This window comes from Triticum dicoccoides, chromosome 3B, assembly GCF_002162155.2.
Source record: "Triticum dicoccoides isolate Atlit2015 ecotype Zavitan chromosome 3B, WEW_v2.0, whole genome shotgun sequence".
In the NCBI taxonomy this organism is placed as follows: Eukaryota; Viridiplantae; Streptophyta; class Magnoliopsida; order Poales; family Poaceae; genus Triticum; species Triticum dicoccoides.
In genome coordinates, this window is record NC_041385.1 from 394,616,927 (window position 1) to 394,631,612 (window position 14,686).

At 45.3% G+C, this 14,686-nt stretch overlaps 1 protein-coding gene across 1 annotated transcript; it reads right to left on the reverse strand.

The window, feature by feature from the left end:
* Positions 1–898: 898 nt before the first annotated feature.
* LOC119276175 (mitochondrial outer membrane protein porin 3) lies at positions 899–3,301 on the reverse strand. Its single transcript, XM_037557182.1, has 6 exons — positions 3,137–3,301; positions 2,986–3,053; positions 2,269–2,379; positions 1,989–2,078; positions 1,682–1,890; positions 899–1,508 (listed from the first exon to the last, which is right to left on the reverse strand). Exons 1-6 carry the CDS (start codon positions 3,177–3,179, stop codon positions 1,202–1,204), a joined length of 828 nt encoding a protein of 275 aa, XP_037413079.1. The 5' UTR covers positions 3,180–3,301; the 3' UTR covers positions 899–1,201.
* Between the last annotated feature and the right edge of the window lie 11,385 nt (positions 3,302–14,686).

Below are 14,686 nucleotides of genomic sequence, written 5' to 3' on the forward strand. Positions count from 1 at the left end.
GGGCTTCCACAGGAGTCGAGGACACCGTAGCAATGCTGGCAGGAGTTGGGGACGATGCGCCCACAAAAAAATTCGGGGCTGACGGCGTGGTGATGCCAGGAGCAGAGTCAGCGGAGGCAGGGGATCCAAGCCCTCCAACCAGCAGGCCAGGAGCACGATCTGGAGCAGCACGCGCCGCGTCCAGGGCGGAAAACGCGGCGACACCGGTCGGAGGAGGCCGGGGGCAAGGCAGAGAGCGCATGCCCGACTGCGCCATCGGAGGTGCTGCCACATCTGGCCTCAGCGGGAGCCCAGCACGGGACAGACGGCCGCCAGCTGCCGAGGCGGCCATGCGGGAGGCAAGAGCAGCCGCGGCCAGTGCTTCCGACGGAGTCGGAGATGACGACGCGGACACGAGGGCCATGAGCAGAGCTTCGAGAGCCTGAAGGGGAGAGGGAGTGCAGCTGAGAGACGACGCGGAGAGCAGCCCGGATCTGGTCTCGGCGGTTGAAATGACGGCCGGAGGAGGGAGATCAACGCGGCGCCGCCGGCCGCAGGCGCGGTGTCGCGGGAGCCATGGCCATACGCTTACCCTCGTTACTAGCAAGCCGAGCAATCACTCACTCACACACACACACGGAGGAGCTCTCGCCACTGCCGTCGTCGATACCCTGCGCCGTGCGAAAATAGACCCAGTCGTGAGCAGATTCTTGGGCGCCGTGTAAGGGGCTTTTTAGCTTAAATCGTTACCACTAATACCACAACACGCAGCTCCTCAAACAATGTTAGTACTCCCTCCGTAAACTAATATAAGAGCGTTTAGATAACTTAACTACTTCAATGATCTAAATGCTCTTATATTAGTTACAGAGGGAGTACTAAGCATGCATCGAAGAGGATTAATTACTCACACATCAAATGGATCAACTGGACAAGGGCATCAAGGAATGAATTGAACACGCTGTCTGTAACCGCCAATCTGTCACATTTGACAAGATTCACAACAGGTCTTAATCACCAGAAATTATTGACAGGCGCTGATGATCAAATCAAAATAATGAGGTCGTCAAGGCTAACATTTGCCTAGGAAACAGATTATGTGGACAAAGGAGGAATTCAAGATCAAAATGAAAGCGCGAAGAGATGACCTGGGGCCATGTTATTCCAATCCAGCAGAACTGAACTTTTTTTCTTTCAAAACATAGGGTCCCAGCTGTGCATCTCAAGGCTTTAGCACCAATGACAGACCAACTTTTGTGCTCTTCTCAATTGCCTTGGTGTCAACCTCGCCGGAGATGGTGACGAGTGACTTGGGTCGCCATTCATGCTGGACAAGGGCACTGGCCATGCCATAGTTGTTGAAGCGTGCCTTCACACTGGTGTGCGGGTCCAATGAGTGCTGCGATCCAAATATCAATGTGCTCTCGTTCCTTGGGAAGTTGTGGGACAGCTCTGCTCCAACAGCAGTGCTTGAATGTGACTTTACTAAGTGGTAGTAAGACGCAGTCAAGGTGTCACCGTGATTGTTCCTGGATGAGATGTGAAAGTTCATTACAAGAGCAAATGCTATTATAATAGCGATGAAGCACCGCACTTGACACCTTAGTATGGAATCAGATTGCTAACCGACATTATCTATCAATCTTGAAAGAGTTGAATAGTAGTAATACATATGATAGCTGCACATAGAGAAGATACTTACAGGTGGAGTGAAGCAATAAGATCCGGATACGTGAGGCTTAAAGCAGCGTTGTACTTGGTGAAATTGCTAGTTGCCGTGTCAAATGAAACGTCAACACCAACTGACAGTTCTTTGCTTCCGAATACACCAGAAAGGTTAACCATAGGGTTGGGGTTCAGCCCAACACTTGCATTGACACCGGCGAATTCATGGAGATACTGGAGTTCAAGCTGTCAAGGCAGAAAAATACAAATTGAATCTCCCATCACAGTGATCACCATATTGCAGATTAGAAGTTTAAGCAAACGGAGTGGTAAGAAAATTATACCTTCCCTGACCTCTGGTCTGGAACAACCAAGCTGAGAATTGATTTCAGCCCTGGAGTTGCAAACTCATCAACTGTGAATGTTGTCAGAAGCTGGAAGATGTGAAATATTCATCAGCGAATCAAAAATCTCAAGAACTGTGCATTGCTGTGAATTAATATTATGAGGCATAAAAGAAAAGCCAAATATGTGAGAAATAATATCAAGGGAAAACAAGCAATCAGATGTTTATACATGATTCATGTGAGAGAAAAAGGGAGAGTTGGAGCAAAGGCGGCTTACATCTGACTCTGAGTTTGCTTTGATATCAACTGTCAAGTTCTTGTTCTTAAGCTGGGTCTGAAGCTCGCCAAAGATTGACTCGTTTTTCCTAGTTCCTGCAGCTGTGATTGCCTGTAGGTAAACCAAAGTCATTAATATGTAGTAGCGCACAAATACTAAACAGAGACACGGTTACCGAAACCATACAGGTAAACCAAAACCATCAATATGGAGTGCACAAATCATATCCATAGACATGGTTACCTAAACCATATACTGATCATGAGTTCATTTCCTCAAGAAATGCTTCGTGCCAAGGAATCAAAAGATGCACAATCCAGTCAAGGTGAAAGGGAAAAGGGGAAAGTTCTGGCAGCTCGTTGCGAGAGCGAAGAGACGGTCCCTGAACAAAGATTTAATATCCTTGTAACACATGAGGGTCCATAGAGTCTCCCTCCATGGCCAAAACTGAAAATCCTACATGCAGAACACGCACACACGGAATGAGAACAGCTCGACACAGTGGCACGGCGGCGATCTGTGTCGCCAACGGCGGTACAGAGGCACAGAATAGAGATCGGCGGGCATCATTCTAACATGCATTTGTACCGTAAGTAGTCGATCAATGTGGGGAATGCGACGCGGACGGCGGACCGTAACTGAGATATTGCTACGGGACACAAAATTGCGAAATCGCTATGGAAGAAGTGCGAGGGAGAGGATGGCACTGGTACTCACGACGCCCTCGGGGGTGCATGTGGTGAGGGTGAACTTCTGGTGCGTGCAGTAGTCCCTGTAGAGCAGATCTGCGTGCAAACAATCACATCACAGCATCATCAAGATCGGCACCGTAGAGGCAATCAGAGGAGGGGAGAGAGACTGGCAGCACCTCTGGTCTTCTTGCCGATGTCGGTGTAGAGGCCCGGAGCCATGGCGGCCGGCGACGGAGACGACGACTCGGGTGGTGGTGGGGAGAAGAGAGCGGGAGAGAGATCGCGGGGAAGCGGCAGCGTCGGGCGGAGGCTGCGGCGACCAGTTAAAATGGAGTCGTGGCAGATCTTGCCCCTATCGTTTTCACTTTACAAAATGTTTGTTTTTCTGCGATTTTGGATGATTCGTATGCTCGTGTCGCGTCGCGTGGGCGGGACCGAGCAAGCTGTCGTTGGACCTTGCGTCCGGAACGTGGAGGGATGGATCTCTCTCTCTCTCTCTTTTGGCGGGGAGAATGGATCTCTCTCGATCATCTCTTTTTTCTTTGTCCTGCTTCAAAATATCTATCTCTACTAGTTAAAAGCTAAGGCCTCCTCTGGTTTGGAGGAATCTTATAGAAATTTCATAGGATAAAATTTCTATAGAAAAAATTTCTTTAAAACCCTTTGATTTGTAGGAATGGAATTCTATTTCTATGGAGGAATTCTTTCTATCCTCCACATTTTATAAGAAAATAAAAATTAGCCTAGACTCAATCGAAAAAAATCCTATGATGTGAATCAAAGGGCATCTTCTTTTCTATTCCTACTCGTAGGATTTGAGATGCATGTCATCTCATTTCCTATGACTTTTCTATTCCTACCATTTTCTTACCTTATGAACCAAAGGAGGCCTAAATAGAACAAAAAAACTGAAAAAACATGATGAAGGCGTAGTGGAGGCAGAGGAGGAGAAGGTGGCGATGGTGACCGACTATTTCCAGCAATTATTTTCTTCTTGTGCATGCATCAGAATTGAGGAGCTCCTTTAAAAGCATCTCTCGCAACCCTTTAAAACGCACAAAACTATAAAATAGCTGTCAGTTTACAGTTTTAGGTGAAAAATGCTACCTGAATAGAACCCGTAAACAACTTCGACACATAATTTTTTTAAGGGACACGAAAAATATCCCAGCTAAACCCGTGAAAATAAGGATTTTGGGGGGAACTCAAGGGTGCCCTGTATACGCCAAAGACCGTTGGCGGGAATCAAACTGCCATCAAAACCTTTATGAATCGCTCCTGCCCAACCGTCCCTGGCCGCCGCACCCGCCCGCCTGCCGCTCCCGGCCGTCCGCCCGACGGAGGAGCTAGCTAGCGAGCGAGCGAGCTCGAATCGACGGACGAAGGAGCTAGCTAGCTAGCTCCTGGATTGATTCGACTTCGTGCGCTGTATTTGATCGCTAACGGCTTCGTATTTGGTCGCTTCAAGCTAGATGGACGCCGACGGCTTCGTATTTGGCCGATTTGTGGGTTGTCCGCTGGTTTCGTAGGAGCGAGCTAACTGATCGTGGACACGAGCGAGAGGAAGAAGAAGGCGTAGGAAAAAAATATATGCGAATATTCGGTTTTAGAGTTTAAGTTTAAGGGGTATGTTCGGCCGCGGCTCAAACCAACCCTTAAAACGCATTTTCCACGAACTGAAAACCACGTTTTCAGTTCCGCGGTTTAAGGGGCATGCAAGAGATGCTCTAACATGTGATCCCTCGCATAACTGATGGCATGAACGCAGTGCTCGCTCGTGAATACACTGTGGGGAAGGTATGTGTTACCCTCGAAGGCATTGGAGACATAAAAGCGCTTGGTCTTGATGGTATGTCGGTTGTTTTACAAGAGATACTGGGATATCGTGGGTGAGAAGGTGACAACATAAGTGTTTAATGTTTTGAATGATAACAATGCTTCAAAGTTGGAACGAGACATGTGTGGTTCTAATCCCCAAGGTAAGGCAACCGGAGAGAATGGAAGACTTTTTTTAACAAGGCAAAAGGCTTGCATTTCATTAATTAAGAGGGAGAGTTTGAAACAGCGACAAACAGAGGGCAAGAATAGGCCATCACTCTCGCGGCATTACAAAACCCACATGCTTAGCGCCAGCGAGCAGCGAGCACCCACAATCTAATTTCCTCTTTGATGTTACGCACCACAACCGTAGAGGGTGTCACAGTGTTGTGGAAGACCCTCGAATTGCGCTCCTTCCATAGCTCCCACGAGATCAACATAATTTTGGATGACATGGCCTTCCTCGATTGTCCCTGTCTTCGATGACTCCTATCCACCACTCGTTGACGCTACCCATTAGGTTCCAATCCCGGGATTGGACATCTGGGAGGCCAGGCCACTCCACAATGCAATACCAGACCCTCACAGAGAAACGACACTGACAGAGAAGGTGTGTCGAAGATTCTTGGGTTCGCTTGCAAAGAGGACAGAGGCCATAGTTGGGCCATCCCCGTCGTCAAGCCTATCTGCGGTCAAACTCTATTTTTGATCACAAGCCACACAAAGATTTTGTATTTCGGAGGTGCCCAAACTTTCTAGATAGCAGCTTACAAGGACGAAGCAGTGTGCCCCTCAAATTGAGCTTTGTAGGCAGAGGGCGCATAGTACATTCCATGCGATGTGGGCTTCCAAGTGATCATGCCAGGGGCGTCCAGGACTACTATACCGAGCTAAGCTTCTCCCACAACAGAGAAAATCGTTGTATGTGCGGTGGCATGAGGCCCATCTTGGTGTTGATCTGAATCACTGTAGGACCTTGAAGTATGTCTAGAGGGGGGGTGATTAGACTACTTGACCAATAAAAACTTAACCTTTTCCCAATTTTAGAGTTTGGCAGATTTTAGCTACTTTAGGACAAGTCAAGCAATCATCACACAATTCAAGCAAGCATGCAAAGAGTATATAGGCAGCAGAAATTAAAGCATGCAACTTGCAAGAAAGTAAAGGGGAAGGGTTTGGAGGATTCAAACGCAATTGGAGACACGGATGTTTTTGGCGTGGTTCCGATAGGTGGTGCTATCGTACATCCACGTTGATGGAGACTTCAACCCACGAAGGGTAACGGCTGCGCGAGTCCACGGAGGGCTCCACCCACGAAGGGTCCACGAAGAAGCAACCTTGTATATCCCACCATGGCCGTCGCCCATGAAGGACTTGCCTCACTAGCGGTAGATCTTCACGAAGTAGGCGATCTCCTTGCCCTTACAAACTCCTTGGTTCAACTTCACAATCTTGTCGGAGGCTCCCAAGTGACACCTAGCCAATCTAGGAGACACCACTCTCCAAGAAGTAACAAATGGTGCGTTGATGATGAACTCCTTGCTCTTGTGCTTCAAATGATAGTATCCCCAACACTCAACTATCTCTCATAGGTTTTGGATCTGGTGGAAAGAGGATTTAAGTGGAAAGCAACTTGGGGAAGGCTAGAGATCAAGATTCATATGGTAGGAATGGAATATCTTGGCCTCAACACATGAGTAGGTGGTTCTCTCTCAAAAATGGTAAGTTGGAAGTGTAGGTTTGTTCTGATGGCTCTCTCCATGAATGAAGAGGAGGTGGAGGGGTATATATAGCCTCCACACAAAATCTAACCGTTACACACAATTTACCAAACTCGGTGGGACCGAATTGTTAAACTCGGTCGGACCGATTTAGTAAACCTAGTGACTGTTAGTGATTTTCGGTGGGATTGACTTGCATCTTGGTGAGACCGATTCGGTTAGGGTTAGGGCATAACGTAATCTCGGTAAGACCGATTACACAAACTCGGTGAGACCGATTTGGTAATAAGCTTTCCAGAGAGTTGGTCAGGTAAACTCGGTGGGACCGATTTGCTCTTTTTGGTGAGACCGAAATGTTACAAAAAGAAAACAAAGAGTTTACATTGCAATCTCGGTGGGACCGATCGCTCACTTCGGTTAGACCGAAACGTTACGAAGGGAAACAGAGAGATTGCAACCCCATCTCGGTGAGACCGAGATCCCTATCGGTAAGACCGATTTGCTTAGGGTTTGTGGCAGTGGCTATGACTTTTGGAATCGGTGGCGCCGGATAGGAAGAATCGGTGTGACCGATTTTGGCTTTGGGGTTAGGTCATTTGTGGATGTGGGAAAGTAGTTGAGGGTTTTGGAGCATATCACTAAGCACATGAAGCAAGAGGCTCACTAAGCAACACCTCATCCCTCCTTGATAGTATTGGCTTTTCCTATAGACTCAATGTGATCTTGGATCACTAAAATGTAAAATGAAGAGTCTTGAGCTTTTAAGCTTGAGCCAATCATTTGTCCTTAGTATTTTGAGGGATCCACTTTCATCATCCATGCCATGCAATTCATTGAGCTTTCCTAAAATAATAGTCTTGGAATAGCATTAGCTCAATGAGCTATATGTTGTTATGAATTACCAAAACCACCTAGGGATAGTTGCACTTTCAATCTCCCCCTTTTTGGTAATTGATGACAACATATAGATCAAAACTTCGACAAATGATAATAAGATTGAATAACATCGTCGCTTTGAGAAGTATGTGATAAGCAAGAGCTCCCCCTAAATTTGTGCATAGTTTTAGATTTGCTTTGGACTGCAAATGCACAATGAATTAGGCTCATGGGTTACTCTTCCATGTCACATACATCTTGGTGGAGCGCTCAAAATAATAAACAATGAATACATGCACTCATCACCAAGCATAGTGAGTGATCACATAAGATAGATAGGATAATATCAAGCATGCATAAGTGTAGCTTATGATCAAACACATGATCATCAATGTCTCACAAGCATAGTATCTCAACCAAAAGCAAACAAAGTTTGAAAAACCACCAAATAAAGCAAGAGAGATCAAAAGCAACTCTCTCTCTCTCTCTCTCTCTCTCGAAGCCTATGATCTATACATTTTTCTCCCCCTTTGGCAACAAGTTACCAAAAAGTTCATAGAAAATGCATAGTGCTAGATCGACTCTCAGGCTTGATCTTCTGGTGGTGGTGTAGAGATGGCTCCTTGGACGAAGGCTTCAGTTGAAGTGGATGGAGCTGGAGGAGTTGGTGCTGGAGCTGGTTGCACTGGAACTGTAGGGGCAGTGGCTGGTGCTGAAGTTGTTGCTCTAGTGTCTGTCACTGGCACTGCAACTGACCTCTGGGCTCTGGGCATTCTGGCAAACACATTGGTGGTTGTCTTGCCCTTCCTCTCCTGCATGTCATCCTGCAGCTGCTCCACAACTGACTGAATCTCAGTTACCTTGACATCTAGATCATAGAATTTTTGTTCCATGATTCTTTCCAGGCTCTCCTGGTTTTGAGTAAGGGTGGCCAACCCCTTCTCAATCCTCAGAGTTGATGCTATCAAGTAACCAAGCTGCTCTTGTTTGGTTTTCAAGAAATACTCAGATGCCTCCTCTTGAGTTGGCATCTTGGCAGCCTTTTCCTTCTTTGCCTTCTCCTTCTTCTCCTGAGCTTGAACTGATTGTGGATCATCTTCATTCATGACAACCTCATTGTCCTCAAAGTCTGGATAAAGTGGAAAGTGTTCCTTATCCAACTGATATTTCCCTGTGCCCATCTTTGAGTTTATCAATTCTTGAATCTGAGGTGCATATCCACAGCTCCTCTTCTGATCTGCTGCAGTCCTCTTAATTGTTTCAATGATCAGGCTCATGACTTTGAACTTCTATGGCACATCAAACACATGCAACATGTTGATGGCATGCCCTCTGATCATGTTATGGTCACCAGACTTGGGCAACAAAGTGTGCCTCAGAATCTAATTTATGGTTGGCAACCCTGACAGCAGAAAGTGAACTGATCCAAACTTGTGAGTCTCTACTGCTTTGTCTGGAATCTCCTTGTACATGTGAGCCATTGAATTGTGACCCAACTTCTTCTTTGCATAAATGTCCAGGTCATCCTCATTTTCCTTGGGGGCATTGATCAGTCTTGCCCATTCTTCAACAGTGGACTGGTACCTTGTACCTTCAGACATCCAAACAATTCTACCATCTGGGTAAAAATGTGCTGTGGAGTAGAACTGCATGATTAGCTCATCATTCCAGTTGGTAAACTTCTGTCCAACCAAATCTGCAACTCCACAAGCAACAAAGCTGTCTTGCACTCCAGGATAGTGCTGCTCATTCTCCTTGATGAATTTCCAGTCAACCCACCTCATGTCACAGACTATGGGCTTCTTGTCCAACAGAATTGTTTCATAGAAGTCCTGCTGTTCCTTTGTGTGGAACCTGTAGTCAATAGCAGTCCTTCTTCTTGAAGCATATGGATCTTCCATCCTCCACAGTCTCAGCCCTGAATCCTTCCTAATTCTCATGTCCTCAGCCATAAGATGGGCATCATTGTGGTCTGGTATCTTGGGCTTGAGCTTTCTAAGGACCTGACCTTCTTCATCTGAATCTTCAGCAACATTGGGCACTGGGGCCTTGTTCTTCTCAGCAGCTGGAATACTCCTAGTATTCCTCTTTGGAACTTGCTTGGCCTTGGAGGCAGCTTTGGGTGCTTCCTTGGGCTTAGATGTTGCAACCCCTAATCTGATTGCATCTCCCATAAGCTTAGCTGCCTTAGGAGCTGGTGCAGCATCCTCTTCCTTTTCTTCAGAATCCCTTCTCATTGAGGGCTTTCCAAGGACCTTGGCAGTTGTGGTTCTTGCTCTCTTCTTTTTCTTATCATGATCACCATCATCCTCTGATTCAATTGTGAACTTCATAGTTGCACCAGTGGGGACTTTCTGAGGTTTGGATGATGTTTCTTTCCTTGCAGGTGCCTCTTTGGGTTGAGCTTGAGCTGGCACTTGAGTAGACTTTCCGGCCTTTGGCATTGGAGTTCTTTTGGCAGGAACTTTCCTCTTCAGACCTGGCTTTGTGCTCTGTGCAGAGCCATACTCTTTCTTGAGCACCACTTTCTTGGAAGTGGCCTCATCTTCCTCAGCTTTGTAGTCTTCATCCTTAGAATCTGAAGTTCTTTTCCTCCTTTGCCTAGTAGCAGGCTTAGGCAAATTGCTAGAAGTACTTCTGCTCCCTTCATCTGTAGTTGAGGGACTAGTGCCCTCACTCAAGTCCATCTGCTCTTCAGACCTGTTCTGGCTGTCACTCTGATCAGACATACTGCAAAAGCTGACTGCTGACCCTATGAAGAGTTATAGATGAGATAGAAAAGATGAGCATCACAAAATGCAGAGATTTTTGCAAAAGAATGATTCAAGAGTTCAGTTTTAGTTTTCCACAGAAAGCATTTCGGATCAACCGATTTTCAAACTCGGTGATACCGAAGCAGTTTTGGAACCTAAACTGATGATCTCGATTGGACCGAGTCATAGTCCGATGGCACCGAGACTGCTAGGGTTTCACAGAATCTTCAAATCGGTCGCACCGATTAGTAATTCTCGGTTAGACCGAGAGTCACTAGTGCAATGGCATATGCCAAATCGGTGAGACCGAGTTTTTCAACTCGGTGGGTCCGAGATGGTTTCGGCGGAAACCTAACCCTAAAAATTTGAATCACATCTAATCTATGAACTACTTTGGCTGGATAGAGAGTTTCAATCGTGGCAAGAATCAATATGAAAACAATGTGCTAGGAATCAGACGTGGATAGCACAAAGATCAAGTCCATACCCTAACTTGGCGGTGGACTTGCTATGACGGCAACGGCGGGGACAAAATCCGTTGACGGTGGCGGAGACCAGCGACAGGAGGCTGCTGGCGATGAGGAGACGATCCGGAGACCATGATGGCAGAGCGAGCTGTTGCGCGGGCGAAGGGTTTCAGAGAAATTTCCAAACTTTTGCCCGTGGCTATATATAGCCCGACCCTGTCGGTGTGACCGAGTGGAACAACTCGGTGGCACCGAGATGCATAACTGTGTTTAGTTATAGCAAATCGGTGAGACCGAAAAGTTCAAATCGGTTGCACCGAGATTGAAAGCTCAGATCAACTTAATGATCTCGGTAGGACCAAAATGGAGGAATCGGTCTAACCGAGAATCACAAAGAGGTTTTGGAAGTTTAAGTCTATGGCGAATCGGGGACTCCGAGTGCTCCACACACAGAGTGGTTCGAATCTGACTTGATCAAATTTTGTGATGTAGCATGAATAGAGTTTGAGATGAGAATAGCATAGATAGCTAAAGAAGGTCCTTAGGCATTCTTGTCCATCCACTTGGCAAAAAGAAAAGAAACCAAACAATCAAAATAACAAGTGGATGTCCTTGAATGAGTAAAATATGCACCAACATGCTCACACAATAAGATGGCAAATGAAATATGTGGCAAAGCATGCACAACCAATTCTAGCATCTATCAAGCAATTGGCGATGACTAGGTCATCTATATATGAGTATATTAACTTAGGAGTCAAATGAGAACATTTGATCATAGGTCATACTCATCGTTTAAGCTCAAGTGGGGTTACCACTTTTACATAATGCATTAATGTGTTCACACCATTAGAGTTGCTTTGACTCAATTCTTAGAGTTAAGCTCCCCTAGATGTGAGATCCCCCTTAGAGGGATGAACTAACCTTGGGTTTTGTCGATGATGACTTCATGTAGGTGTTGAAGATGTGGATGCTCAATGTTGATGTAGATCATTTGGAGCAATCCTTTGGAGTGAGTTGCACTTTCAACTTACCTACATGGGTTAGTCCCACAAGGAACAAACAAGAATATCCATAGACATAGAGTGATGCTCACACAAAATGATGTCCATGAAATAATTAGGTTACCTTGTCCCTTGACTTACCAACATGAGGGTTTGTGACTCCTTGAACTAGTGCAAGATGTGGAAGATGATTGCACTTGTTCTTGCCAAAATGGTGTGAGTGAAGAATGTTGGCGGAGTCACCCTCAAGAACTCTCTAGTTCTTCTTCTTCGGGATCCACATCATCTTGATGGGAATCCTTGGAGTTGTAGTTGTACTTGATGAAGTAGAACTTGACGTAGTCTTGGGAACCCACTTGAACGAGGCTTTAGGTGCGTCTTCAAATGCATCAATCTCTTCTTGAAGCTTGTACTTGCCTTTGTTCTTGTGGTCTTGTGGTGGAAGATCATCTTGAGCTTGTGTTCCCTTGAAGGAAGTAGGATCATACTTCTCTTGTTGATGAACAAACTTCGTCTTGGGGTATTGATCTTCTTCCCACTCAACTCCATTGGCATTGAACTTTCGTTCAAAACCAACACCTTGATTCTTCCGGTGCCTTCCTTGCTTGCGTACAATTTCCTCGAATTGCTTACTCCCGGCAAGGCTCTTGTAAACACCTTTCTCTATAATTCCCTTCAATAAGCTATTTTCTTGCTTCAAGTGTAACTTGGCTAAGAGAACCATTAGCGGAATCAAGAGAACTACTAGAAGCGACAATATTGGATTTGACATTATTATTGTTACTACTAGAGGAAGTATCTTTCTTGTACTTGTTACTAGACTTGACTTGAGGCATGTAAGTAGATAAGAGTAAACGCTTGGCAATGTAAGAAGAACTTTTCTTGCGAAGATCATCATTGATTGCTTTTAGGAACTCATGCTCTTGCTCAAGATTGAGCTTTTCAAAGCGTAACTTCTCATGAGCCCTTAAAAGTTCTCGATGATCTTCGTAGATAGTTTCATGAGCTAACTTAAGAGAGTTTAATTCTTTAGTTAGAATCTCAATCTTCTCCTTATCATTGTCATTCGTTTTATCTTGATTAGCATGATTAATTGACGTTTCATCATAGTATTCATCACTAGAGTTGTCAACAAGTAAATCATCATCCACAAGCAAGTCATCTTCATCACTATTGAAATCAACATACTCGGGATGTGTTACCTTTGGACCTTTGGCCATGAAGCATCTTCCAACACCTTCATTTGGTGAGTCAAATATGTCGTAGGAGTTGGTTGACACAAGTGCTAGACCGGCAACACCTTCATCTTGAGTATATTCGGAGTCGGAGTGATAGCTTCTCTCGGAGTGATTGTCGGAGTCGGAGCCGGAAACCCATTCACCAACATGAACTTGATGTCTTTGTTTTGTGTAGCTCCTTGATGACTTGTCCTTCCTTTCCGAATCCTTGCTTTTCCGTGAGGGTATTCGTTCATAACGATCATCTCTACTCCTCCTCTCTCTTGGTGGTGATTCTTCTCTTTTGCTCCTTCTTCTTGGAGAATCTTCTCTTCTTTTGTAGGGTGCCGTACACTCATTGGAGTAGTGTCCAGGTCTCCCACAATTGTAGCAATTGCGCTCACGGCTAGAAGATCTCTTGTCATTGTAAGACCTTGACTTGGAGCTTCTTTCTTTGCTTCTACTCTTGTAGTATTTGTTGAAGTTCTTCACCATTAAGCTCAATTCTTCATTGAAGGTTGGTTTCTCACTTGATGATGTGGGGGCTTCACTTGAGGCTTTGTAAGCACCACTTGACTTGTTGTGAAGTTCCTCCTTATCCTTGAGTGACATCTCATGAGCAACAATCCTTCCAATGACTTCCGTTGGCTTGAGATCTTTGTAGTTTGGCATCATTTGAATCAATGTGCACATGGTATCATACTTTCCATCCAATGCTCTTACGATTTTCTTGATGATGAATTTGTCGGTCATCTCTTCACTTCCTAAGCCGGCAATCTCATTGGTGATAAGAGCAAGCCTAGAGTACATTTCAGCGACACCTTCACCATCCTTCATTTTGAACTTGTCAAGCTGACTTTGGAGCACATCCAACTTGGATTCCTTGACGGACTCGGTACCTTCATGCATATCAATCAAAGTATCCCAAATTTCCTTTGCATTCTCAAGACGGCTGATTTTGTTGAATTCTTCGGGGCACAATCCGTTGAAGATGATATCACAAGCTTGAGCGTTGTATTGCAGCATCTTCAATTCTTCCGCATTAGCTTCACGGTTCGGTTCTCTCCCATCAAAAAATTCACCTTGCAAGCCAATACAAATAATTGCCCAAACAGCGGGGTTATGTCCAAGAATATGCATTTTCATCTTATGCTTCCAACTAGCAAAATTAGTACCATCAAAGTAAGGACCTCTACAGTGATAATTTCCCTCGCTAGACGCCATACTCTCCTAGGTTGTGAAACCAAGGCTATGACCGCCAAAAGCTATGGATATCAAAGCAAATGGAGACCAAAGCTCTGATACCACTTGTAGGACCTTGAAGTATGTCTAGAGGGGGGGGTGATTAGACTACTTGACCAATAAAAACTTAACCTTTTCCCAATTTTAGAGTTTGGCAGATTTTAGCTACTTTAGGACAAGTCAAGCAATCATCACACAATTCAAGCAAGCATGCAAAAAGTATATAGGCAGCGGAAATTAAAGCATGCAACTTGCAAGAAAGTATAGGCAGTGTAATCTCGGTAAGACCGATTACACAAACTCGGTGAGACCGATTTGGTAATAAGCTTTCCAGAGAGTTGGTCAGGTAAACTCGGTGGGACCGATTTGCTCTTTTTGGTGAGACCGAAATGTTACAAAAAGGAAACAGAGAGTTTACATTGCAATCTCGGTGGGACCGATCGCTCACTTGATTAGACCGAAACGTTACGAAGGGAAACAGAGAGATTGCAACCCCATCTCACCGAGATCCCTATCGGTAAGACCGATTTGCTTAGGGTTTGTGGCAGTGGCTATGACTTTTGGAATCGGCGGCGCCGGATAGGAAGAATCGGTGTGACCGATTTTGGCTTTGGGTTTAGGTCATTTG